Genomic DNA, 25,020 nt, shown 5'->3' with positions numbered 1-25,020 from the left:
CCAACAATATGGCAGCTGATCCAGCATACAACATTCCTATACATCTCACAAAATAGTCCCACTTATCAAGATCTACGTCCAACAAAATGGTCGGCGATTTAGCACACAATTTTATGACCAAAGTGTTTGTCAAGATACGGTACGTATCATGAGAACAATTCTGCTGCCTTCGAAGATGTTATCGTGCTTTGCTGTGACCTAAAGGAAACGTTAGTCGAGGACCGTGGATACCCGTTTAAAACACGGCCCCATTTTAATGTTCTGTATATAGAAGCCAGAATCCTCGCGTCGGCAATTGCATAGTGGGTATCGTCGCACAGGTGGCCACGGCTGGTCCGTTACTCGACAGCTCTGCACTCTAACCGATAAACCGAATACAGGAAGGGTGGCCACGGCTCTATCGTCGTTCTACGCCTCTGCCTTCAGGAGACGGAGAGGGCCTGTTCCCCACCATCCGCTGTCCAATAATGTTTTTTCATGGTTTTCCATTATTCTGCTCGAAGTCGAATGCCGAGACGGTTCCTTTTATAGGCCCCGGACGATAACACCCTCACCTTCTCCAACCACCTCCTTCACCGTAACGAATCTCCTGGCCTGAGAGACGACGTCGCCGTCTAAGAGACCCGCCTTACTCTTCAGGGGAGGAATGGAAGCATTTCAGTAGTAGTTGAGTTCTGGCACGAGGTGATAACGTGAGGAAGACGATTAAGACTTAATATAAAGAGATAACGAACACTGGCTGCCTAGTTACGATAGTGTCGGTTTTCTGTCCACGCAAAATTGATGACGCTCTCCAGAAATATCTTCAACCCAAAAACATATCTCTGTTAAACACAGAACCTGTCGATATGCACAGGAAAGTTGTTTTTATATACGGCGGGTAAGCGATGTCCGTCCAACAAGAGACGTTGTGTGAATTTACTGAAGCGGGACCAACCTTGCAAACAGAAGGGCGCAATTGCTCTTGATCAACAAGAGACACATTGGTTAATATTTTTGATGAAATGGTACTGGAGAACAGACTTGAAGCACCGAATCAGTTACGGACGTTTTACAAACAGGACGATTCTTTCCATCGTCAAGGAAAAGAGACGCTCAATTTACCTTTTAAAAATGCTTGAATAACTTTGATAATTATATTGAAAAGTAGAGGAGTAATCCTTTTAAAAAGAAGTGTTTTTGTCTTGACCTGTCCTTACCTCTTCACCTGCAAAATTTTAGGGTAAGTTACTTATTGACTTTCTCTCGTAGATGTTGAGGTGAACGTCTTCTTCTTCTTCTTCTTCTTCTTCTTCTTCTTCTTCTTCTTCTTCTTCTTCATTTTCTTCTTCTCCTCTTCTTTCTGCAAGTTTCCCAATTAACCGGAGAAGCACTCTGTCTAGCTTGACCCATTTTTACGACCGGATGCCAAACCTATGTCGAGGAAAGTATTCACAATTCATCGTTTATATGGTGCTTGTATTTTGAGGTGTGTAAATGAAGATCTGTTTTAAGATGAATATAAACACCGAGCTCTCGATCTGGAGGATTTAAATAGGCAAAATTAAAATCGCAGGCACGACCGCGTATCGAGTCCTCTAAACAGAACGCCACTCCTTTGACACCGTGCGAGTCCAGAACGGTTTTCATACTTCGTTTACAAAATCAGTCTGCTGTGATAAGAATCACCACGGTTATCGAAAAGAAACATCAATAAATAAACGAGTGAGGAAAGGCTGCAGTATATCCCCTCTCCTTTTAAATGTTTATATAAAACATTTTGTAAAGGAAATAAAAGGGGAATTTTGAAAAGGAATCGCAATCCAAGGATAGGAAATGAAAACTCTGAGATTTACCGATTATATTGTTATTCTATCTGAGTCCGCAGAAGATCTGGAGAAATTAATGAATGGTATAGACAAAGTGCTGGTGAAGTAGTATGCGATGAAATAAACAACTCCAAAACAAAGGTAATGGATTTCAGTCGAACGAAGTCTGGTGATGCAGCAAATATTAGATTAGGAAATAAAGTTTTAAAGGAAGTAGATGAATATTTTACTTGGGTAGTTGAATAACTACTGATGGCAGACGTAAGGAATAACTAATGATAGCAGATGTAAAGAGGACATAAAACGCAGAATAGTATAAGAAAAGAAGTGCTTTTATAAGAAAAAAATTTGCTCACTTCGAACATTGATATAGGAATTAGAAAGACGTTTTTTAATTCTTTCATCCGGAGCGTTGCATTGCATGGAAGTATAACATGGACGATAACTAGCTCCAGAAACAAAGAGTATAGAAGCTTTTGAAATGTGGTGTTACAGAAGAATGCTGAAGGTCAGAAGGATAGATGGCATCACTAATGAAGAGATAACGAATCGAATTGGTGAAAGAAGATCTATTTGGAAACGTTTGAAGAGAAGGAGAGGACAGAATGATATGACACATCTTAAGATATCCAAGACTTGTCTATTTGATTTTTGAGAGAAGTTTAGGCGGTAAGAACGCTTGGTGTTGATCAAGGTATGAATGTTAAAAACAGATTAGAGCAGATGCAGGATGCAGCAGTTATGTAGAAATGAAAAGTTTAGCAGAGGATAGGGTGGCGTGGAGAGCTGCATCAAACCAATCTATGGACTGCTGACTCAAACAATGTTGCTTCCCTTTTCGGAGGAGTTCTTGCAGATTTTTCTTACTTCTTATACATTCATGAATTCTATACATATGAACTGGACGACGTAAGACCGTATTAATAAAATGCTGCGTTCGTCATTTAACTCCAACTACGTTATAAAATGTCGGCAGCCCTGAAGATGGTTTCCCGTGGTTTCCCATTTTCACACCAGGTAAATGCGGGGGCTGTACGTTAATTAAGGCCATGGAAGCTTCCCTCCCAGTCTTAGCCCTTTCCTGTCCCATCGTCGCCATAAGACCTATCTGTCGGTGCGACGTATAACCAATAGCCAAGAAAATGCATTATTCGAATTTCCCATAATTCTACTCACCTGGTATTACTCAATCAGGTTTATAATCTATAGATGAAGACAATATGCTCTACTAATCCCCACAAATACAACACTACTGATTTTCAGAATACAGCAGTGGCAGTACATAAGGTCTCTCAAGTCACGAACAAATCATGACTACATAGTCAACCTCCAAGAATAACAGTAACTGTAAGTCGAATATGGGTTTTATAAACTTGAACTCCTTGTCGGTTATTGGACCTGGTATCTAATTGGAATCTAAAACAAAAGTGGTCAATTTTCCTTAAATCATGAGATACCCAGCGACTTAGCCGTGCGGCTTGGGCCACGTAGCTATCAGTATCCATTCGGCAGATAGTGGGTTCGAACCCCACTGTCGGCAGTGCTAAAGATGGTTTTCCATGGTTTCCCTTTCCTATCCCATCGTCTCCATAAGACATACTCTGTCGGTGCGGCGTAAAAGAAATTGTAAAAAAGAAACATAAGATACTTGGAATCTGTTTGATGCTTTGACTCTAGTTTTTCTTGTCATTATTTCAGGATCGATCCAATGTGCAGTCATCCCTAAAAAGCGTCGTTTAAGCCGAGACAAAGAATATCCACTACAGTACGTACAGTACTCTTTTTTTCTTTCTTGTAATTGATTATCATGATGGTCGTTAATAAGTCGTCTGAACGTTTTCGGACTCATGACGATTGCTCTATCGTCTTTAATTATAAATTATACTAAAATGCCTATCTTTATCCCACTGCCACAGTGAAGCGAAACGCTGGTATTTCTCGACCGAAAAGGCCGAAGGCGCTTGAATATTTTTAACATTTGCAATCGACGAATTCAAATTATGGTCACCTTCTGGGATACATTTTGGTATATTTGTACGTTCGAGAAATTGAAAATTGATATCACAGAAGGCAGTTGAGAAGCCGATGAGGCTCACTCTTGAGGAATCCAAAAAGATATAGCAGATATTTTAGATTGAAGAGAACTAATGGACAATATCGCTATTGAACCTATCCAAGGCTTTTGATAAGTTATATCAAGGGAGAATACTAACAAAAATAAAGGCTATTGGATTACATAAATTGGTGGTTAAACGGGTTGCAATATTGCTACTAGTGATTAAGAGGTATGTTCGATAGGGTAGTATCTTTGGACCTTTATAATAATAATTATATATATATATATATATATATACTGTATTATATGAGAAAAGAACTGTAATCACATATAACGATTTTCTCGGATGTTATTATGCTGTACAGAATAATAAATAGTTACGGGATTGTGATCGACTGTTAAAAGACCTCTACGATGTTATGACATGGTTAGCAGACAATGATACGAGATGTGGCTACACCCTATAAAAGAGTGCATTCACCTGCATGCAATTGTGGTGTGGCTCGACAGACTATCCAGCACATATTGAATGAATGAATGAATGAATGAATGAATGAATGAATGAATGAATGAATGAATGAATGAATGAATGAATGCCCTCAAGTGACTTTTTGTTGGCTGCTCCATCCGCACCTCAGTGGATTGAGCAATACACCTTTATATTCTAATAGTTTGTTTTTATTATCCTCTTGTATACTGAACATCCAAGATTTTGTTTCATACTAAATAATAATAAATTAAATAGTTTTCTTCTTCTTCCTGTTACTCTTCTTTTTCTTCTTCCAAGTCTTGCCCCTTATGTGGGACCGTGACGTTTTCATAGTAACCTGCCATGTGCATTTTGATCTTTCGATCGAAGGTCATTTTCTATCTTTTCCTTTCTCCCCTCTGCTCCTTTGCTACTGCCCTCGGCAAGGACCAACTCTTCTTTGCACATGGTCGTACCAGAAGAGTATTTTCTCTCTTACCTTGCTAATAATTCTTGGGGGTTTCATTTCTGCCTGTATGTCCTACTCTCCTACTTTCTATGATCAGTTGTAGCAGACTTTTCTCGTCATCTTGGACATTGTGACGTAAATAGGCTGCAATCCTGGCTTTTGCGAGGTTAAGGACTTCGTATAACTTTACGTCTCGACGAAGTACGTCTTCGTTTGTGACTTGACCTTCCCGTGGGATTTTAAACATTCTGCAAAACATTTAAGACTGTCAAATTCCCTTTCCTTCCTTTCTTAGATAGTTTCAAAGAAGTTGGAAACTTGTTGAACATCACCCTTGGTAAATTTTTGTCCGACTCATTTGCTGAATGGTCAGGGGGTGAGGATTTCTGTTCAGAGGGTCGGGGTTCGATTCCCGGCTGGGTCGGGGATTTTAATCGCCTCTGATTAATTCTTCAGGCCAGGGGGACTCGTGTTTGTGTTTCTCCCAAAACCTTCCTCTTCACATTCAGACAAAACGTTACACTATCAACCACCAACAGAAGCACGCAATAGCGATTAAATCCATCCATATAGGGTTGGCTTCATGAAGGGCATCTATAAACGATCGCTAAATCATCAGCAAAAGCTAGACTTGATTTTCACACCGTTTCCAGCTTTCATATAATCATTTTAGGTAATTCATTTCGTTTGAGATTAATACAAAAACCTTTTAGGCTTAACCTTTTCCATCCCATGCCCGAGTTAACACAGATTTCAAGCACTGCACTCTTATTCACTTCCGAGTCCAGTCTGGCGCTGTTTCATCGCATGCTCTGTTCAGACGACGGACAATTCCTAAACTGCCCTACAGTATTTTGACAATAATTATGTGCCTTGTGCTTTTCTTTCACAGCTGTCTTCTGAGACGAGTGCACAGAAGTATAAAGCAAGCATGAAGGAAGATTATATTTCGGAAATTTTACAGAATAATGATGAGTCTGACTTTTATGAGTATAGTGAAGACAAGTTGTAGTAGAACAAGCTGTAAACATTTGTCAAGTTCTGGTAAAAGTGCCAACAGAAAACTATTGCTAATGTTGTCGTACCATGACTGTCCAGTAGCTAAAACAAGTTTTTTTAGCCTATTTCAACCATCATCGAAACATCAAGAAACATCTGGTAGGGGACATGCATAAGGTTTTTTAAAACTTGGGAGTGAAAAAGTTAACAATAAATAACAATACATCCATACGTTTCCAAAACTGTAAGTATGAGGAGAAATATGTAACCAAACTTATTCGGCTAATCCGTGTTAATGAAAAAGGATATTTCTTAACATAAATTAATTGAAGATTATGGATCTTTCTAACAGGAATACGAACCGTCAGAAAGAGAGTTATCATGATTGTAAAGTGATTGCGAAGTGATTGACATATTGACCACTTGATTAATAACAAGATAAGACATAAGACGTCCAATTGTCACTTTCTGATTAAAGAACACTGAGATATAATGTAAGATAATGACTATATAAAGCTTGTCGGTGGACTATACAAGTAGAACTCACTAACACAAGCTTTACTTCACCATGAAAGGTAAGTGCTTCATTCTAACAGCCCGTTTTCATAGTAGTTAATTTCCTTTCAGCAAGTCATTCATTACACCGCGGGAGACATTTATACTCATTCGAAAGACACCATTAGCGCAGTTGCTTAGCTCAGCTATTGGGTTTTCAACGGACTGCCGATCTATGAATCCAAGTGGAAACCGCATTGGAGTTTTCATCTGATAAATTACGATGATCAAGGGAGACATTTGGCTTTAAATCTAATGTTAATACTCATGCCTGTTGCTCATGGTAAAATTGTTCTTCAAATTCATTCATTGTACAGTAATTTGACTTTATATCATTGCTGTTGCTCACGGTCAAATTCAAGTTTTATAAAAACGTTTATAACACTTTTCATAAAATAGGACATGTTCTATTCGTTTTTAATCATCACAGGAGGATCTAGACGGCGGTGGTAAACATGAACAAACACTTCTAAAATGGCAGGATCCGGGTGGACTAAGGAAGCTGTTCGTGTTTTTATGAGGTTAAAACTCCATTGTATCACGACAGAAATGCATGAAGGGAGGCAGAAAACTCAGTCGTCGAATTTTTGTCCCAAGTTCCGTCGAACACAATCCAGGTTGATGTGTAGGCGAAGATAAGTGGGCTTAGAACTCAATTCTTGTCAGCAAATAAATACCTTAGTTCCAGTTGTAGTTTATGCATGACCATCCTGATGCTTCCACGGATTTAATAAAATAAAACAAAACTTGTTTTCGTCATGTTTCTATAAAACGAGTTGTACAAAATGTTTTACGAAACATTTTGCCGTGAGCAACGGCAATAAGAAGTGACTGGAATGAGATGCTAAGACGCAGAGTGCTGGACTTCGGAGCTTAAGAAAGTGGGTTCGATCACGGCTCACAAGGAACCCTTCCCAATCGACACGAAAGATACGCATTTAAAGATAATAATCGGTGGCGTCACCGTATCGTCACGTATTAGGTGTGATCTGACATCTCAAGAATGAGTTTAAACACCACCTGTGCTAATTGTGGCACGGTGTGTGAATTATCGTCTTTCGAACGGAATATAGTAGCTGGGACCAGATACATGGAACATTCCACTGTCGGAGTTGTGTGGATATTTAACAATCCTTGATCGACAGTGTCACGTGTGTATCGGGAATACGTTATGGAAGGCCTGGCGAGAATTTGTTCGTAGTAACAGACCACCCAGACTCGCTCAAATTATATCAAAATTCAATGCAGGAGATAGTAAAGTACCCCGCCCCACCCAATCAAACCTCATGCCTCAGCAGCTTCGAAAGGCCATGGCCTACCCAACGACCGATGCTCAGACTACGAGGTGACGTGTAGTCAGCACAACGAATACTCTCGGCCGTTATTCTTGCTTTCTAGTCCGGAAACACTGGAGGTACCAGACGCATATCCAGCAGGTCAGTGCTGCGTACTTTAATGTGAGTTGTTTATGGGAGCAGAAGTCCTACCAGAGTGCCCTAGTTAACACCACTACACAGGGCACGGCGTCTCAACTGGAAGCGTGGCCTTGTTAATTGGAACCTGGATGACTGACGACATGTAGCTTGCTCCTATATAAACTGAGGCAGCGAGGTACTCAATATTTAGCTGCCTGGAGAGGCTGATTGCCTTGTATCGAATTTTTCAAGCCTTCTTGAAAATGAATAATGTGATGTATTCGAAACGACTGTAAGCTTGCAAAGCATGCATATAACTATAAAATGGTCCAAACCGGACAATACTGTACAATGGTTTTCAAACAATAAGTTCAAATCGACTTGAAAATGTCTGCTTTAAGGTAGGTGAAACGTTGATAGTCATCGAAATGCGACAACAGACTCATAGTTCCGAAGACACACCTTACCAATGGTAATATCATTGCTAGAACAGCCAGTATCCGAAGGTTTATTTTCCACGAGAGTTGATTGATTGAAATATGACCACAAATGTTAAGTAGAATCTTTCCGGGCGTAAAACATGAAAAGTATATTTTATTAAAGAATTTGACCAACTATAGACCACTTAGAACCTAAGATTACTGCACAATACTTCTATTTTCTTCCTAGAATTTCTTCATATGCCGGATAATCACCTGCTCTGTTCTTTTGATAACGCCCTCTGAGGGTGACGTCCAATTTGTTGGAGCGAAAAATCCAAAGAAGTGATTTGTCGCCGGAAGGCCACCCTCTTATTTATGCTGACATCTTTGATCTTCAGTCATACAGATGCCATCGCACTTCTCCAGCCAACCGGTGGAGTGTTATGTTGGAGATGTAATCAAAATTCTTCCTAGTTAATCTGTCGTTCATTCTGTGAAGGTGACCATTAAAAATTGTAGTCTTCCTCTTTTAATTATGTCTGTAATTTTCTTTATATTGCAGTAGAGGTCTTCATTTTTGTTTTCATCCAAATATCTTTATCCCTTCAGGGTCCCAAAATTGCCCTTTCTTTCCTTTCTAGTTCTTCTTGCTCACCTCTTTTCAGTAGAGGTCCTCATTTTGGTTCTCATCCAAATATATACTTACAGGGTCAAAAAATTGCCCTTTCTTCCTTTCTAGTTCTTCTTGCTAACCTCTTTTGTTCGTTAAGTATTTATTATATTCATCAATATTTTTATTTATTTTTCAGGCCTTGTCGTAGTGTGTGTGTTGGTAGCACTGGCCTACGTCCAGTCCACTCCCGTGGATACCGCGGAGCAACAACCAGCTCAGGTTGCAGAAGATGTTTCCGCCCAAGATGCTCAAGAAGTAGGCAAACATCACCCTCATGGCCATCATGACTGGGACCACCACAACCACCACAACCACCACAACGATGACTGGGATCATCACCACCATCATGATGATCATAATAACGACCATCACCACAACGATGGTGACAATGACAACCACCAGCCTGATCCATCCAACTTGTGCGCAGCCGCCAGGGCTGACAGATGGCACTTGCCCTACCCTAAGGACACACACAAGTTCGTCAAGTGTGACCTGACCACAGGGAAAGGTACAGTTTTCACCTGTCCATCAGGTCTCGTCTTCAACGCCGCCATCCAAGTCTGTGATTATGCCTAAGCCGTGATCTCTCAACTACTAACATTTTATGTGTTCTTACTTAATTCTGCTTAAAATAACAAACAAAATTGTGCTCACTGTATGATCGTTTATTGACGATCTAATATTAAATAAAATCTAGATTTTTTTTCCTTTCAAACATGTATTTGGATATTTTTCACTGTCAGATTAACTTCGATGATAATTATATATAGAACAGTTAGTCAGACAAGTCAGTTTTCCCTTATTTCTCTCTATAAAGGAATGGATATTACTTTAACTTGTCTATGGGATAATGTGTAGTCACGCCGATAGATTGCGCTGAAGTGTACGTGTCTTTAAACCAGAACATTGGCACTGCGACCGTCACAAAATGGTGAAGTTAATGAATGAACTGTAGTGAGTGGACGTCACTCCAGTGATTTGTCCCTGTGGACAAAGTACATTTGTGTAAATTTCTCCGCTACACAGAAAATCATATGTTGTTGGGTTTAGAAAACGAGAGGGCGAGTACAGAATTTTGTGTTGCTAGCCTCTTACGGCATGAAGGGGGTCGAAAGAAATAAGAAACATCATGAACTACGTCCAACAATATGGCAGCTGATCCAGCATACAACATTCCTATACATGTCACAAAATAGTCCCACTTATCAAGATCTACGTCCAACAAAATGGTCGCCGATTTAGCACACAATTTTATGACCAAAGTGTTTCTCAAGATACGTATGATAAGGACAATTCTGCTACCTTCGAAGATGTTATCGTGCTTTGCTGTGACCTAAAGGAAAAGTTAGTCGAGGACCGTGGATACTCGTTTAAAACACGGCCCCATTTTTATGTTCTGTATATAGAAGCCAGAATCCTCGCGTCGGCGATTGCATAGTGGGTATCGTCGCACAGGTGGCCACGGCTGGTCGGTTACTCGACAGCTCTGCACTCAAACCGACAAACCGACCACAGGAAGGGTGGCCACGGCACTACCGTGGTTATACGCATCTGCATTCAGGGGACGGAGAGGGGCTGTTCCCCACCATCGGCTGTCCAATAATGTTTTTTCATGGTTTCCCATTATTTTGCTCTAAGGCGCATGCCGAGACGGTTCCTCTTATAGGCTCCGGCCGCTAACCGCCTCACCTTCTCCAAGCACCTCCTTCACCGTTAAAAATCTCCTGGCCTGAGAGACGACGTCACCGTCTAAGAGGCCCGCCTTACTCTTCAGGGGAGGAATGAAATCATTTTAGTAGTAGTTGAGTTCTAGCACGAGGTGATAACGTGAGGAAGACGATTAAGACTTAGTATAGAGAGATAACGAACACTGGCTGCCTAGTTACCATAGTGTCGTTTTTCCGTCCACGCAACATTGATGACGCTCTCCAGATATATTTCCAACCCAAAAACATATCTCTGTTAAACATGCATCTTGTCGATATGCACAGGAGAGTTGTTTCTGTATACGGAGGGTAAGTGATGTCCGTCCAACAAGAGACGTGGGGTGAGTTTACTGAGGCGGGAGCAATAGTGCAAACAGAAGCGTGCAATTGCTCTTGATCATCAAGAGACACATTGATTAATGTATTTGATGAAATGGTACTGGAGAACAGACTTGAATCACTGAATCAGTTACGGACGTTCTACAAACAGGACGATTCTTTCCATTGTCAAGTAAAAGAGACGCTCAATTTACCTTTTAAAAATGCTTGAATAACTTTGATAATTATATTGAAAAGTAGAGGAGTAATCCTTTTAAAAAGGAGGATATTTTTATCTTGATCTGTCCTTACCTCTTCACCTGCATAACTTTCCCTAAAGTTACTTATTGACTTACCCTCGTAGTTGTTGAGGTGAACGACGTTTTCTTATTCTTCCTTTTCTTCTCTTCTTTCTGGAAATTTCCCAATTACCCGGAGAAGCACTTTGTCTGCATTGACCCATTTTTACGACTGGATGCCAAACCTATGTCGAGGAATGTATTCACAATTCATTGTTTATATCGTACTTTGCAGTTTGAGGTGTGTAAATGAATATCTGTGGTAAGATGAACATAAACACCGAGTTCTTGAGCTAGAGGATTAAAATAGGCAGAATTAAAATCGCAGGCTGGACCGGGGATCGAGTCCTCTAAACAGAAGCCCACTCCTCTGACACCGTGGGAGTCCAGTGCGCCTTTCATACTTCGTTTACAAAATCAGTCTGCTGTTATAAGAATCACCAAGGCTATAGAAAAGAAACATCAATAAAGAAAGGAGTGAGGCAAGTCTGCAGTATATCCCCTTTCATTTTTAATGTTTAGATAAAACAGGTGGTTAAGAAAATCAAAGGGGAATTTGGAAAAGGAATCACAATACAAGGAGAGGAAATTAAAACTCTGAAAATACCGATTATATGGTTATTTTATCTGAGTACGCAGAAGATCTGGAGAAATTACTGAATGGTACAGACACAGTGCTGGAGAAGGAGTATACGATCAAGTAAACAACTCCAAAACAAAAGTAATGGAGTTCAGTCGAACGAAATTTGGTGATGCAGCGAATATTAGATTAGGAAATGAAGACTTCAATTAAGTAGATTAATATTTTACTTGGGTAGTTGAATAACTACTGATGGCAGACGTAAGGAGAACATAACATTGAGACTAGCACAAGAAAGGAAGAACTGTTTTAGGAGAAGAAATCTGCTCATTTCGGACATTGGTACAGGAATTAGAAAGACGTTTTTAAATACCTTCATCTGGAGCGTGTCAGTCTATGGAAGTAAAACATGGACCATAACGAGGCCAGAAAGGTAGAGAATAGAACCTTTTGAAATGCGTTGTTACAGAAGAATGCTGACGATGAGCTAAGTCGATCGTATCACGAATGAAGAAATAATGAATCGAACTGATGCGAGGAGAAACATTTTGCGGAATTTGAACAGAAAAAGAGATTGAATAATAGGAGATATCTAAAGACACCCAGGACTTGTTCAGGTGGTTTCTGAGGGAAGTGTGGACAATAAAAACGGCAGGGGTAGACTTAGGTATCAATCAGATTAGAGAAGATATAGGAAACCGACACTATGGTAACTAGGCAGCCAGTGTTCGTTATCTCTCTAAACTAAGTCTTAATCGTCTTCCTCATGTTATCACCTCGTGCCAGAACTCAACTACTACTAAAATGATTTCATTCCTCCGCTGAAGAGGAAGGCGGTCTCTTAGACGGTGACGTCTCAGGCCAGGAGATTTTTAACGGTGAAGGAGGTGCTTGGTGAAGGTGAGGGGGTTAGCGGGCGGAGCCTATAAAAGGAACCTCTCGGCATGCGCCTTAGAGCAGAATAATGGAAAACTATGAAAAAACATTATTAGGACAGCCGATGGTGCGTAGAACAACGGTAGAGACGTGGCCAGCCTTCCTGTGCTCGGTTTGTCGGTTTGAGTGCAGAGCTGTCGAGTAACGGACCAGCCGTGGCCACCTGTGCGACGATACCCACTTTGCATTCGCCGACGCGAGGATTCTGGCTTCTATATACAGTACATACCAATGGGTCCGTGTTTTAAACGGGTATCCACGGTATTCGACTAACGTTTCCTTTAGGTCACAGCAAAGCACGATAACATCTTCGAAGGCAGCAGATTTGTTCTCATCATAGGTACCGTATCTTGAGAAACACTTTGGTCATAAAATTGTGTGCTAAATCGGCGACCATTTTGTTGGACGTAGATCTTGATAACTGGGACTATTTTGTGACATGTATGGGAATGTTGTATGCTGGATCAGCTTCCATATTGTTGGACGTAGTTCATGATGTTACTTATTTCTTTCCACCCCCTTCTTGCCGTAAGAGGCTAGCAACACAAAATTCTGTAATCGCTCTCTCGTTTTCTAAACTCAACAACATATGATTTTCAGTGTCGCGGAGAAATAACACAAATGTATTTTGTCCGCAGGTACAGATCACTGGAGTGACGTCCTCTCACGACATTTCATTCATAAACTTCACCATTTTGCGACGGTCGCAGTGCCAATGTTCTGGTTTACAGACACGTACACTTCAGCGCAATCTATCCCATAGACAAGTTAAAGTAATATCCATTCCTTTATACAGAGAAATAAAGGGAAACTGACTTGTCTGACTAACTCTTGTATATAATTATCATCGAAGTTAATCTGAAAGGGAAATATATCCAAATAAATGTTTGAAAGGAAAAATTCAAGGTTTTATTTTATAGTAGAGCGCTAAGAAGAGTGTGCACAATTTTGTTTGTTATTTTAAGCAGAATTAAGCAAGAATAGAAAAAATGTTAGTAGTTGAGAGATCACGGCTTAGGCATAATCACAGACTTGGATGGCGGCGTTGAAGACGAGACCTGATGGACAGGTGAAAACTGTACCTTTCCCTGTGGTCAGGTCACACTTGACGAACTTGTGTGTGTCCTTAGGGTAGGGCAAGTGCCATCTGTCAGCCCTGGCGGCTGCGCACAAGTTGGATGGATCAGGCTGGTGGTTGTCATTGTCACCATCATGGTGATGGTCGTTATTATGATCATCATGATGGTGGTGATGATCCCAGTCATCGTTGTGGTGGTTGTGGTGGTCCCAGTCATGATGGCCATGGGGGTGATGTTTGCCTACTTCTTGAGCGTCCTGGGCGGAAACATCTTCTGCAACCTGAGCTGGTTCTTGCTCCGCGGTATCCACGGGAGTGGACTGGACGTAGGCCAGTGCTACCAACACACACACTACGAGAAGGCCTGAAAAATAAATAAAAATATTGATGAATATAATAAATACTTAACGAACGAAAGAGTTGAACAAGAAGAACTAGAAAGGAAAGAAAGGGCAATTTTGGGACCCTAAAAGAATAAAGGTATTTGGATGAAAACAAAAATGAAGACCTCTACAGCAATATGAAGAAAATTACAGACATAATTAAAAGAGGAAGACTACAATTTTTTAATGGTCACCTTCACAGAATAAACGACAGATTAACTAAGGAGAATTTTGATTGCATCTCCAATTTAAAACACTCCACTGGTTGGCTGGAAGAAGTGCTATGGCATCTATAAAGACTGAAGATCAAATACGTCATCATAAATAAGAGGGTGGCCTTCCAGCGACAAATAATTTCTTTGGATTTTTCGCTCCAGCATTCGACGTTACCGTCAGAGGGCGTTACCAAAAGAACAGAGCAGGTGATTATCCGGCATATGAAGAAATTCTAGGAAGAAAATAAAAGTATTGTTCCGTAGTCTTAGGTTCTAAGTAGTCTATAGTTGGTCAAATTCTTTAATAAAATTACTTTCCATGTTTTACGCCCGGAAATATTCTACTTAATATTTGTGGTCATATTTCAATCATTCAAATCTCGTAGATAATAAAACTTAGGATACTGGCTGTTCTAGCAATGACTTTACCATTGGTAAGGTGTGTCTTAGGAGCTATCAGGCTGTTATCGCATTTCGATGACTATCAACGTTTCACCTACTCTAAAGCAAACATTTTCAAGTCGATATGAAATTGTTTGAAAACCATTATACATTATTGTCCGGTTTGGACCACTTTATAGTTATATGCATGCTTTGCAAGCTTACCGACGTTTCGAATCATTGTCAAGAAGGCTTGAAACATTCAATACAAGGCAATCAGCCTCTCCTGGTAGCTAAATATTGAGTACCTCACTGCCTCAGTTTATATGGGACCAAGCTGCATGTCGTCAGTCATCCAGGGTCCAATTAACAAGGCCACGCTTCCAGTTGAGACGCCGTGCCCGGTGTAGTGGTGTTAACAAGGGCACTCTGGTAGGTCTTCTGCTCCTATAAACAACTCACATTAAAATACGCAGCACTGACCTACTGGATATGCGTCTGGTACCTCCAGCATTTCCGGACTAGAAAGCCAGAATAACGGACGAGAGTATTCGTTGAGCTGACCGCACGTCACCGCGTAGTCTGATCATCGGTCGCTTGGTAGTCCATTGTCCTTCGGGGCTGCTGAGAAATGAGGTTTGGTGGGGGGGGGGGGTGCTTTCGTATCACCTGCATTGAATGTGGACGTGATGTAAGCGAGTATGGCTGGTCTGTTACTACGAAAAATTCTATCCAGGCCTTCCATAACGTATTCCCGACACACATGCGTCACTGTCGATCGAGGATTGTTAAATGTCCGCACAAGTCTGACAATGGTCCCAGCTACTATATCCCGTTCGAAAGACGATAATTCATGCCACAGTGCCACAATTAGCACAGGTGGTGTTTAAACTTATTCTTGAGATGTCTCATCACACCTAATACGTGCATGGGTACTTCCAACGTCAAGATACGGTGTTGTCGCCGATTATTACTTTTAAATGCGTATCTTTCGTGTCGATTGGGTATGGTTCCATGAGAGCCATGATCGAACCCACCATCTTAAGCTCCGAAGCCCAGCACTCTGCGTCTTAGCATCTCATCCCAGCCACTTTTTATGCCCGTTGCTCACGGTAAAATGTTTCGTAAAACTTTTTGTACAACTCATTTTATAAAAATATGACGAAAACAAGTTGTGTTGTTGACGGTAAAATTATTTTATATCCGTGGAAGCATCACGATGGACATCTATGTACTAAATTCTGAACTAAGATATGTATGTGCTGGCAAGAACTGAGTTCTAAGCCTATTTATCATCGACTACACATCAGCCTGGATTGTGTCGACCGAACTTGGGACAAAATTCGGCGATTGAGTGTTCTTCCTCCCTTCATGAATTTCTGTCGTGATACAATGGCGTTTTAACCTCATACAAACACGAACAGCTTCCTTAGTCCACCCGGATCCTGCCATTTTAGAAGTGTTTGTTCATGTTTACCACCGCCGTCTAGATCCTCCTGTGATGTTTAAAAACGAATAGAACATGTCCTATTTTATGAAAAGTTTTATTAACGGTTTTATAAAACTTGAATTTGTCCGTGAGCAACAGCAATGATATAAAGTCAAATTATTGTACAATGAATGAATTTGAAGAACACTTTTACCATGAGCAACAGGCATGAGTATTAACATTAGATTTAAAGCCAAATGTCTCCCTTGATCATCGTAATTTATCAGATGAAAACTCCAATGCGGTTTCCACTGGGATTCATAGATCGGCAGTCCGTTGAAAACCCAATAGCTGAGCTAAGCAACTGCGCTAATGTTGTCCCTCAAATGAGTATAAATTTCTCCCGTGGTGTATTGAATGGCTTGTTGAAAGGAGATTATCTACTATGAAAACGGGCTGTTAGAATGAACCACTTACCTTTCATGGTGAAGTAAAGCTTGTGTTAGTGAGTTCTACTTGCATAGTCCACCGCCAAGCTTTATATAGTCATTATCTTACATTATATCTCATGTTTTTAATTAGAAAGTGACAACTGGACGTCGTATGTCTTATCTTGTTATTAATCAAGTGGTCAATATGTCAATCACATCGCAATCACTTCAGAATCATGATAACTGTCTTTCTGACGATTCGTGTTCCTGTTAGAAAGATCCATAATCTTCAATTCATTTATATTAAGAAATATCCTTTTTCATTAGCACGTATTAGCCGAATAAGTTTGGTTACATATTTCTCCTCTTACTTACATTTTTGAAAAAGTATGGATGTATTGTTATTTACTGTTAAGCCTAACAGGTTTTTGTTTCAATCTCAATCGAAATGAATTAAGTTACCTAAAATGATTATTTGAAAGCTGGAAACGGCGTAGAAATCAAGTCTAGCTTTTGTTGATGATTCAGCGATCGTTTTTAGATGTCCTTCCTGAAGCCAACCCTATATGGATGGATGTAATCACTATTGCGTGTTTCTGTGGTGGTTGATAGTGTAGTGTTTTGTCTGAATGTGAAGAGGAAAGTTTTGGGACAAAACAAACACGAGGCCCCCTGGCCCGAAGAAATAATCAGAGGTGATTAAAATCTCCGACCCAGCTCGGAATCGAACCCGTGACCCTCTGAACTGAAGTCCTCAACGCTGACCATTCAGCAAATGAGTCGGACAAAAATTTACCAAGGGTGATGTTCAACAAGTTTCCAACCTCTTTGAAACTGTCTAAGAAAGGAAGGAAAGGGAATTTGACTGTCTTAAATGTAGTTCAGTGGTGAATGTTAAATGCGCCAGTTTCGCAGATTGTTTAAAATCCCACGGGAAGGTGAAGTCACAAACGAAGACGTACTTAGTCGAGACGTAAAATTATACAAAGTCCTTAAACTCGCGAAAGGCAGGATTGAATCCTATTTACGTCACAACTTCCAAGATGACGAATAAAGTCTGCTACAACTGATCATAGAAAGTAAGAGAGGAGGACATACAGGCAGAAATTAAATCCTCAAGTATTATTAACAAGGTAAGAGAAAAAATACACTTCTGGTACGACCATGTGCAAAGAAGAGTAGAAGGTCACGTTTCCAGGGCAGTAGCAAAGGAACAGAGGGGAGAAAGAAAAGAAAAAGTCCGAAAATGACCTTCGATCGAAAGATCAAACTGCACATGACAGGTGGCTATGAAAACGTCACGGTCGTGCCACCGGTCCCACACAAGGGGCAAAACCCGGAAGAAGAAAAGGAAGAGTAACAGGAAGAAGAAAAATATTTTATTTTGTGTGAAACAAAATCTTGGATGTACATAACCCAGCAGGGTAATAAAAACAAACTATTAGAATATAAATGCGTATTGCTCAACCCACTGAAGTGCGGTAGAGTTAATACCACCCAGAAAGTTGATTGTTTTATAAGCTAAAACCTCACGCTTCTGAGCAGTACTCTCAGAGCCATTGTAATGCCAGAAACAGAATCTTCCAATCAATACACAGAAAATTTAGTGTTTGAAAATAATAGGATACATACCGAATGAAGGAAAAATTCAGAGACTCGGGACAACCGTGTATAATTAAGATATGACCGACAGAGAGGCTGATTAAACAAGGTTATTCATTTAAATATCATTTATACGATGCATAAGTTATTAAAAACGCTATTTTCTTAAGTTACTAGGGATTTTTTTTACTGATTGACATTGAAATTATTTTCTAGATGAATATTGTAATTCAACAAACTATTGTGCCATGTTATGATGACAATTCTTCAATAGTTTTTGAAATCCCGTAAGCCATGAACATTTAAACCAATCTTTCAACAATTGTAATATTTACACAGCAAAAGGCATATATCCATGGCATGCTGAATCAAGATTTAAATTTTAGAAGCAATGAAAGCATTTAAAATTGTTCTACGTAATTAATTCTTCAGTTTATCTTATTTTTCCACACATATTCAATTCTTTACTTAAAAATAACGGATTCAATTGTTTTCTGATTTTATTCGGTGAGGAATCTATAGCATAAAGAATAATGTTATCTTTTTCTGCTTTAATAAATATCTGTGTTTCTCATTCATTGGTCGTATAATCTTGCCAATATTGTGGTATTTCTGGGGAGTAAATAGTTCTGTAGGAATAAATAACCTTCATTACATCATTATTACATCCATATTTTCTTGGAATGTGATACCAACTAATTCATTATCGACGTAATTTTTAAAAATGTTATTAAATACAAAAATACTTACATATTATGTTAACTCGAAGAGTAAATAAAAGAATCAATTCAGAAAAATATTGAACGGTGATTGTGGAATGAAAGACTAAAGTTGTGCCGAAATTTCGAAAGCAATTTTGTCAGAACTGCTAATTTTGAGTTACGTCACTATTGTTCTGAGCTAACGACCTGTGTCCTGGGTTATCGCTGATGTAGAGCAGTTTGTGTCCTACCCAGGATGAATATTCCTGCTGTACGGATTACAACGCGAACAGACCAGATAATTTCCATTAATGATATTGAACCATTCAGTGAAGTTATAATACAGTACATCCGATATTAAATTAAAATTAATTCCCACACCTGTTCTTCTGTGTACTGGTTTCATGATTCAAACACCTTCATATTTGAAACAAGTACATTTTTTTAGTCGAAGGCAACGGGGTTATCCTAGCGTAACAGATCTGTACATATATATTTTCAAATTTGATGTTCCAAAGCCCCAAATTCACATGAGTGATGATTATTAATGTAACATTGCGCAATGCCCACTGTGTTCCATGCTTCCATATTATTTTCATCGTAGATTCTGTGTCTAGTCGTCTACATCACTCCAAGATTTGTGGACCATAAGATACCTCCAGAGAGATGAGCATTAAATGGTAGTATATTGTGCCATGCACCGGGTGTCACAAATTCTGATGTTGGTGGAAGTTGTTTTATGAGGCAAAACTAAGAGATCGGGTAAGTGTGAGGAGAACGATTTTGAAAACTTTGACCAGAACAAGAGATATTCCGCGGATATTCTTTCACTCCATATATAGCGACACGAAGAATAATCAAATTCTTGTCAGGAATGGTTGTGGAATACCTTCACTAAAATTGTATTTTGTAAAAACCTCTTCAGATATAATCTTCAAATTTTACAACAAGAAATGTTACACCGTATTTATAAAATTCTACGATGAGACTACCCAATTACACACAGGAACCTAGTTCAGTATGATAAAGAACCGTACAACACAGCGCAAGGTACAGCCATATTGTTTGCACATAAAGGGAGTCTGAATTGCTCTACATGATCGGCTTTTCTTTCCTGATTATGCAAAGTACTCAAGATTTCTCACAATGTCAAAAAATTCTTTCCATCTATTAGATTCCGTCAGATGAAGGTATTTAGACAGCCAATTACTAATTACAGTAAAGCCCCGACTATTCGCAGAATTGGGTGGCAAGGGTGACGCGGATAGCGAAAATTCCGAATAACCCTAGAAATACAGCCATTCTTCTATGTTCTCTTCGTCGACATTCTCAACCCCCGGAACGTATGTCACTAGGTCAACAAGTGCAGCGGACAACATGACTTCATCCTCTTCTTCACAAATGTTTTGATTGGCTTTGTTGGCTTGGATTAAAATGTTTTCTTGAGGTTCGTAATTTAAACAAATCGCGGCACCAGCGGATAATCGGGGCTTTACTGTATATTGCAATGAATAAGCCTGAAATAAAGGTATTTTATTTTTTTCAGGCAGCTGTATATCCCCATATGCATTAGAATACCTATAAAAGCATTCAGTTATTCAGGCGGTTTTTTTACCCAAACTTTATCTCTTTTCGAACCACTGTTCTCTATAATCCACATGTAATTTTGTAGTCTCTGAAATATATTCAGTTTCTTTAGCATCAGGTGGAAAATTCGGTACAGGCCCATAGTTCAAAGCAGAATTATTTGTAAAATTAAACCTGATAGAATTTATCCAAGTAGGTCTAATATTTTAAGTGGCACAGTACCTGAATGAGCATCTCCCGTCATATCTAAGTTCCTTGAGATGCGTTTCTATGCCGAATACTTCCACATGTCTTCAGTTTTCTTTAGGACAAAATGATATCAAACTCTCTATCGTTGATTTTCTCAACACATTGTTCTAATCAGTAACGATTGTTCCCTTCGTTGAATTCTCCTAGAAACAAATGACCTGCACAGAGTAGTAAAATACATTTTGTTTTACAAGTTTTCTTGGAAAAGACCTACAGCCTTGTTGCTGCAATGTTTTTACTTCCCGTCAGCTGTCAAGAGGTTATAGATCATGGACGAAGTGATATAAATGTATTTGTTGTCGTTTAGGTCATCAGTCAGTAGATTAGTTTTGATTCAGTTCTCCATGCCACCCTGTCCTGTGTTACACTATTCATTTCTATATAACTACTACATCCTATATCTTCACCATCGTAAAGGAAAAGAGACGCTCAATTTACCTTTTAAAAATGCTTGATTAACTTTGCTAATTATATTGAAAAGTAGAGGACTAATCCTTTTAAATAGAAGTGTTTTTATCTTCATCTGTCCTTACCTCTTCACCTGCAAAACTTTAGGGCGACTTACCTATTGACTTACCCTCGTAGATGTTGAGGAGAACGACGTCTTCTTCTTCTTCTTCTTCTTCTTCTTCTTCTTCTTCTTCTTCTTCCTTTTCTTCTTCTTCCCTTTCTTCTTCGTGGAATTTTCCCAATTACCCGGAGAAGCACTTTGTCTGCATTGTACCCATTTTTACGACCGGATGCCAAACATATGTCGAGGAATGTATTCACAATTCATTGTTTATATAGTGCTTGTAGTTTGCGGTGAGTGAATGAAGATCTGTGGTAAGATGAATATAAACACCGAGTTCTCCTACTGGAGGATTTAAATAGGTAAAATTAAAATCGCAGGCACGACCGAGGATCGAGTCCTCTAAACCGAACCCCACTCATTTGACACCGTGCGAGTCCAGTACGCTTTTCATACTTCGTTTACAGAATCAGTCTGCATGATAAGAATCACCAAGGCTATCGAAAACAAACATCAATAAAGAAAGGAGTGAGGCAAGGCAGCAGCATATCCCCTGTCATTTTTAATGTTTATATAAAACAGGTGGTAAAGGAAATAAAAGGGGAATTTGGAAAAGGAATCACAATCCAATGAGAGGAAATTAAAACCCTGAGATTTACCTATTATATTGTTATTCTATCTGAGTTCGCAGAAGATCTAGAGAAATTAATGAATGGTATAGACACAGTGCTGGAGAAGTCGTATACGATGAAATAAACAACTCCAAAACAAAAGTAATGCAGTTCAGTCGAACGAAGTCTGGTGAGCAGCAAATATTAGATTATGAAATGAAGTCTTCAAGGAAGTACATTGACATTTTACTTGGGTAGTTGAATAACTACTGATGGCAGACGTAAGGAGGACATAACATTGAGACTAGCACAATAAGGAAGAGCTGTTTTAGGAAAAGAAATCTGCTCACTTCGAACATTGATATAGGAATTAGAAAGACGTTTTTGAATACTTTCATCTGGAGCGTGGCATTGCATGGAAGTGTAACATGGACGATAACTAGCTCCAGAAACAAAGAGTAGAGAAGCATTTGAAATGTGGTGTTACAGAAGAATGCTGAGGGTCAGGTGGATAGATCGAATCACTAATGAAGAGATAATGAATCGAATTGGTGAAAGGAGATCTATTTGGATACGTTTGAAGTGAAGAAGAGATAGAATTATAGGACACATCTTAAGACATCCAAGACTTGTCCATTTGGTTTTTGAGAGAAGTTTAGGAGTTAAGACGCTTGGTGTAGACCAAGGTATGAATATGACAAACAGATTAAAGCAGATGCAGGATGCAGCAGTTATGTAGTAATGAAAAGCTTAGCCGAGGATAGGGTGTCGTGGAGGTCTGCAACAAACCAATCTATGGACTGGTGACTCAAACAATGTTGCTTCCCTTTTCGGAGGAATTCTTGCAGATTTTTCTTACTTCTTATACATTCTTGAATTCTATACATATGAACTGGGCGAAGTAAGGCCGTATTAATGAAATGCTGCGTTCGTCGTTTATAACTACGTTATAAAATATCGGCAGCCCTGAAGATGGTTTTCCGTGGTTTCCCATTTTCACACCAGGCAAATGCTGGGGCTGTACGTTAATTAAGGCAACGGCCGCTTCCCTCCCAGTCCTAACCCTTTCCTGTCCCATCGTCGCCATAAGACCTAACTGTGTCGGTGCGACGTAAAGCCAATAGCCAAAAAAATGCATTATTCGAACTTCCCATAATTCTACTCACCCGGTATTACCTAATCAGGTTTACAATCTATAGATAAAGGCAATATCAATCAATCAATCAATCAATCAATCAATCAATCAATCAATCAATCAATACTGATCTGCATTTAGGGCAGTCGCCCAGGTGGCAGATTCCCTATCTGTTGCTTTCCTAGCCTTTTCCTAAATGATTTCAAAGAAATTGGAAATTTATTGAACGTCTCCCTTGGTAAGTTATTCCAATCCCTAACTCCCCTTCCTATAAAAGAATATTTGCCCCAGTTTGTTCTCTTGAATTCCAACTTTATATTGTGATCTCTCCTACTTTTATAAACGCCATTCAAACTTATTCGTCTACTAATGTCATTCCACGCCAACTCTCCGCTGACAGCTCGGAACATACCACTTAGTCGAGCAGCTCTTCTTCTTTCTCTCAATTCTTCCCAACCCAAACATTGCAACATTTTTGTAACGCTACTCTTTTGTCGGAAATCACCCAGAACAATTCGAGCTGCCTTTCTTTGGATTTTTTCCAGTTCTTGAATCAGGTAATCCTGGTGATGGTCCCATACACTGGAACCATACTCTAGTTGGGGTCTTACCAGAGACTTATATGCCCTCTCCTTTACATCCTTACTACAACCCCTAAACATCCTCATAACCATATGCAGAGATCTGTACCCTTTATTTACAATCCCATTTATGTGATTTCCCCAATGAAGATCTTTCCTTATATTAACACCTAGATACTTACAATGATCCCCAAAAGGAACTTTCACCCCATCATCGCAGTAATTAAAACTGAGATGACTTTTCCTATTTGTGAAACTCACAACCTGACTTTTAACCCCGTTTATCATCATACCATTGCCTGCTGTCCATCTCACAACATTTTCGAGGTCACGCTGCAGTTGTCACAATCTTGTAACTTATTTATCACTCTATAGAGAATAACATCATCCGCAAAAAGCCTTACCTCCGATTCCACTCCTTTACTCATATCATTTATATATAAGAAAACATAAAGGTCCGATAATACTGCCTTGAGGAATTCCCCTCTTAATTATTACAGGGTCAGATAAAGCTTCACCTGCCCTAATTCTCTGAGATCTATTTTCTAGAAATATAGCAACCCATTCAGTCACTCTTTTGTCTAGTCCAATTGCATTCATTTTTGCCAGTAGTCTCCCATGATCCACCCTATCGAATGCTTTAGACAGGTCAATAGCGATACAGTCCATTTGACCTCCAGAATCCAAGATATCTGCTATATCTTGCTGGAATCCTACAAGTTGAGCTTCAGTGGAATAACCTTTCCTAAAACCGAATTGCCTTCTATCGAACCAGTTATTAATTTCGCAAACATGTCTAATATAATCAGAAAGAATGCCTTCCCAAAGCTTACATACAATGCATGTCAAACTTACTGGCCTGTAATCTTTATGTCTATCACCCTTTCCTTTACACACAGGGGCTACTATAGCAACTCTCCATTCATCTGGTATAGCTCCTCCGACCAAACAATAGTCAAATAAGTACTTCAGATATGGTACTATATATCCCAACCAATTGTCTTTAGTATATCACCAGAAATCTGATCAATTCCAGCCGCTTTTCTAGTTTTCAACTTTTGTATCTTATTGTAAATGTCATTGTTATCATATGTAAATTTTATTACTTCTTTGGCCTTAGTCTCCTCCTCTATCTCGACATTTTCCTTGTAACCAACAATCTTTACATACTGCTGACTGAATACTTCTGCCTTTTGAAGATCCTCACATACACACTCCCCTTGTTCATTAATTATTCCCGGAATGTCCTTCTTGGAACCTGTTTCTGCCTTAAAATACCTATACATACCCTTCCATTTTTCACTAAAATTCGTATGACTGCCAATTATGCTTGCCATCATGTTATCCTTAGCTGCCTTCTTTGCTAGATTCAATTTTCTAGTAAGTTCCTTCAATTTCTCCTTACTTCCACAGCCATTTCT

The 25,020-nt window shown here is 39.4% G+C and overlaps 2 protein-coding genes across 2 annotated transcripts; one reads left to right on the top strand and one right to left on the bottom strand.

Annotated features, from left to right (window-relative positions):
- The first annotated feature begins 6,331 nt into the window (after positions 1-6,331).
- On the top strand, positions 6,332-9,592 carry LOC136874017 (uncharacterized). Its single transcript, XM_067147486.2, has 2 exons — positions 6,332-6,376; positions 9,003-9,592. The coding sequence occupies exons 1-2, from the start codon at positions 6,370-6,372 to the stop codon at positions 9,440-9,442; spliced, it is 447 nt and encodes a 148-aa protein (XP_067003587.2). The 5' UTR covers positions 6,332-6,369; the 3' UTR covers positions 9,443-9,592.
- A 3,999-nt stretch (positions 9,593-13,591) lies between these two features.
- Positions 13,592-16,726, bottom strand: LOC136874010 (protein catecholamines up-like). The gene is made up of 2 exons (XM_067147471.2): positions 16,669-16,726; positions 13,592-14,147 (listed from the first exon to the last, which is right to left on the bottom strand). The coding sequence occupies exons 1-2, from the start codon at positions 16,673-16,675 to the stop codon at positions 13,720-13,722; spliced, it is 435 nt and encodes a 144-aa protein (XP_067003572.2). The 5' UTR covers positions 16,676-16,726; the 3' UTR covers positions 13,592-13,719.
- Between the last annotated feature and the right edge of the window lie 8,294 nt (positions 16,727-25,020).

Source organism: Anabrus simplex, chromosome 1, assembly GCF_040414725.1.
Source record: "Anabrus simplex isolate iqAnaSimp1 chromosome 1, ASM4041472v1, whole genome shotgun sequence".
Taxonomy (NCBI): Eukaryota; Metazoa; Arthropoda; class Insecta; order Orthoptera; family Tettigoniidae; genus Anabrus; species Anabrus simplex.
The sequence above is the reverse complement of the archived record's forward strand: the minus strand, read 5'-3'. Positions and strand labels throughout refer to the sequence as shown.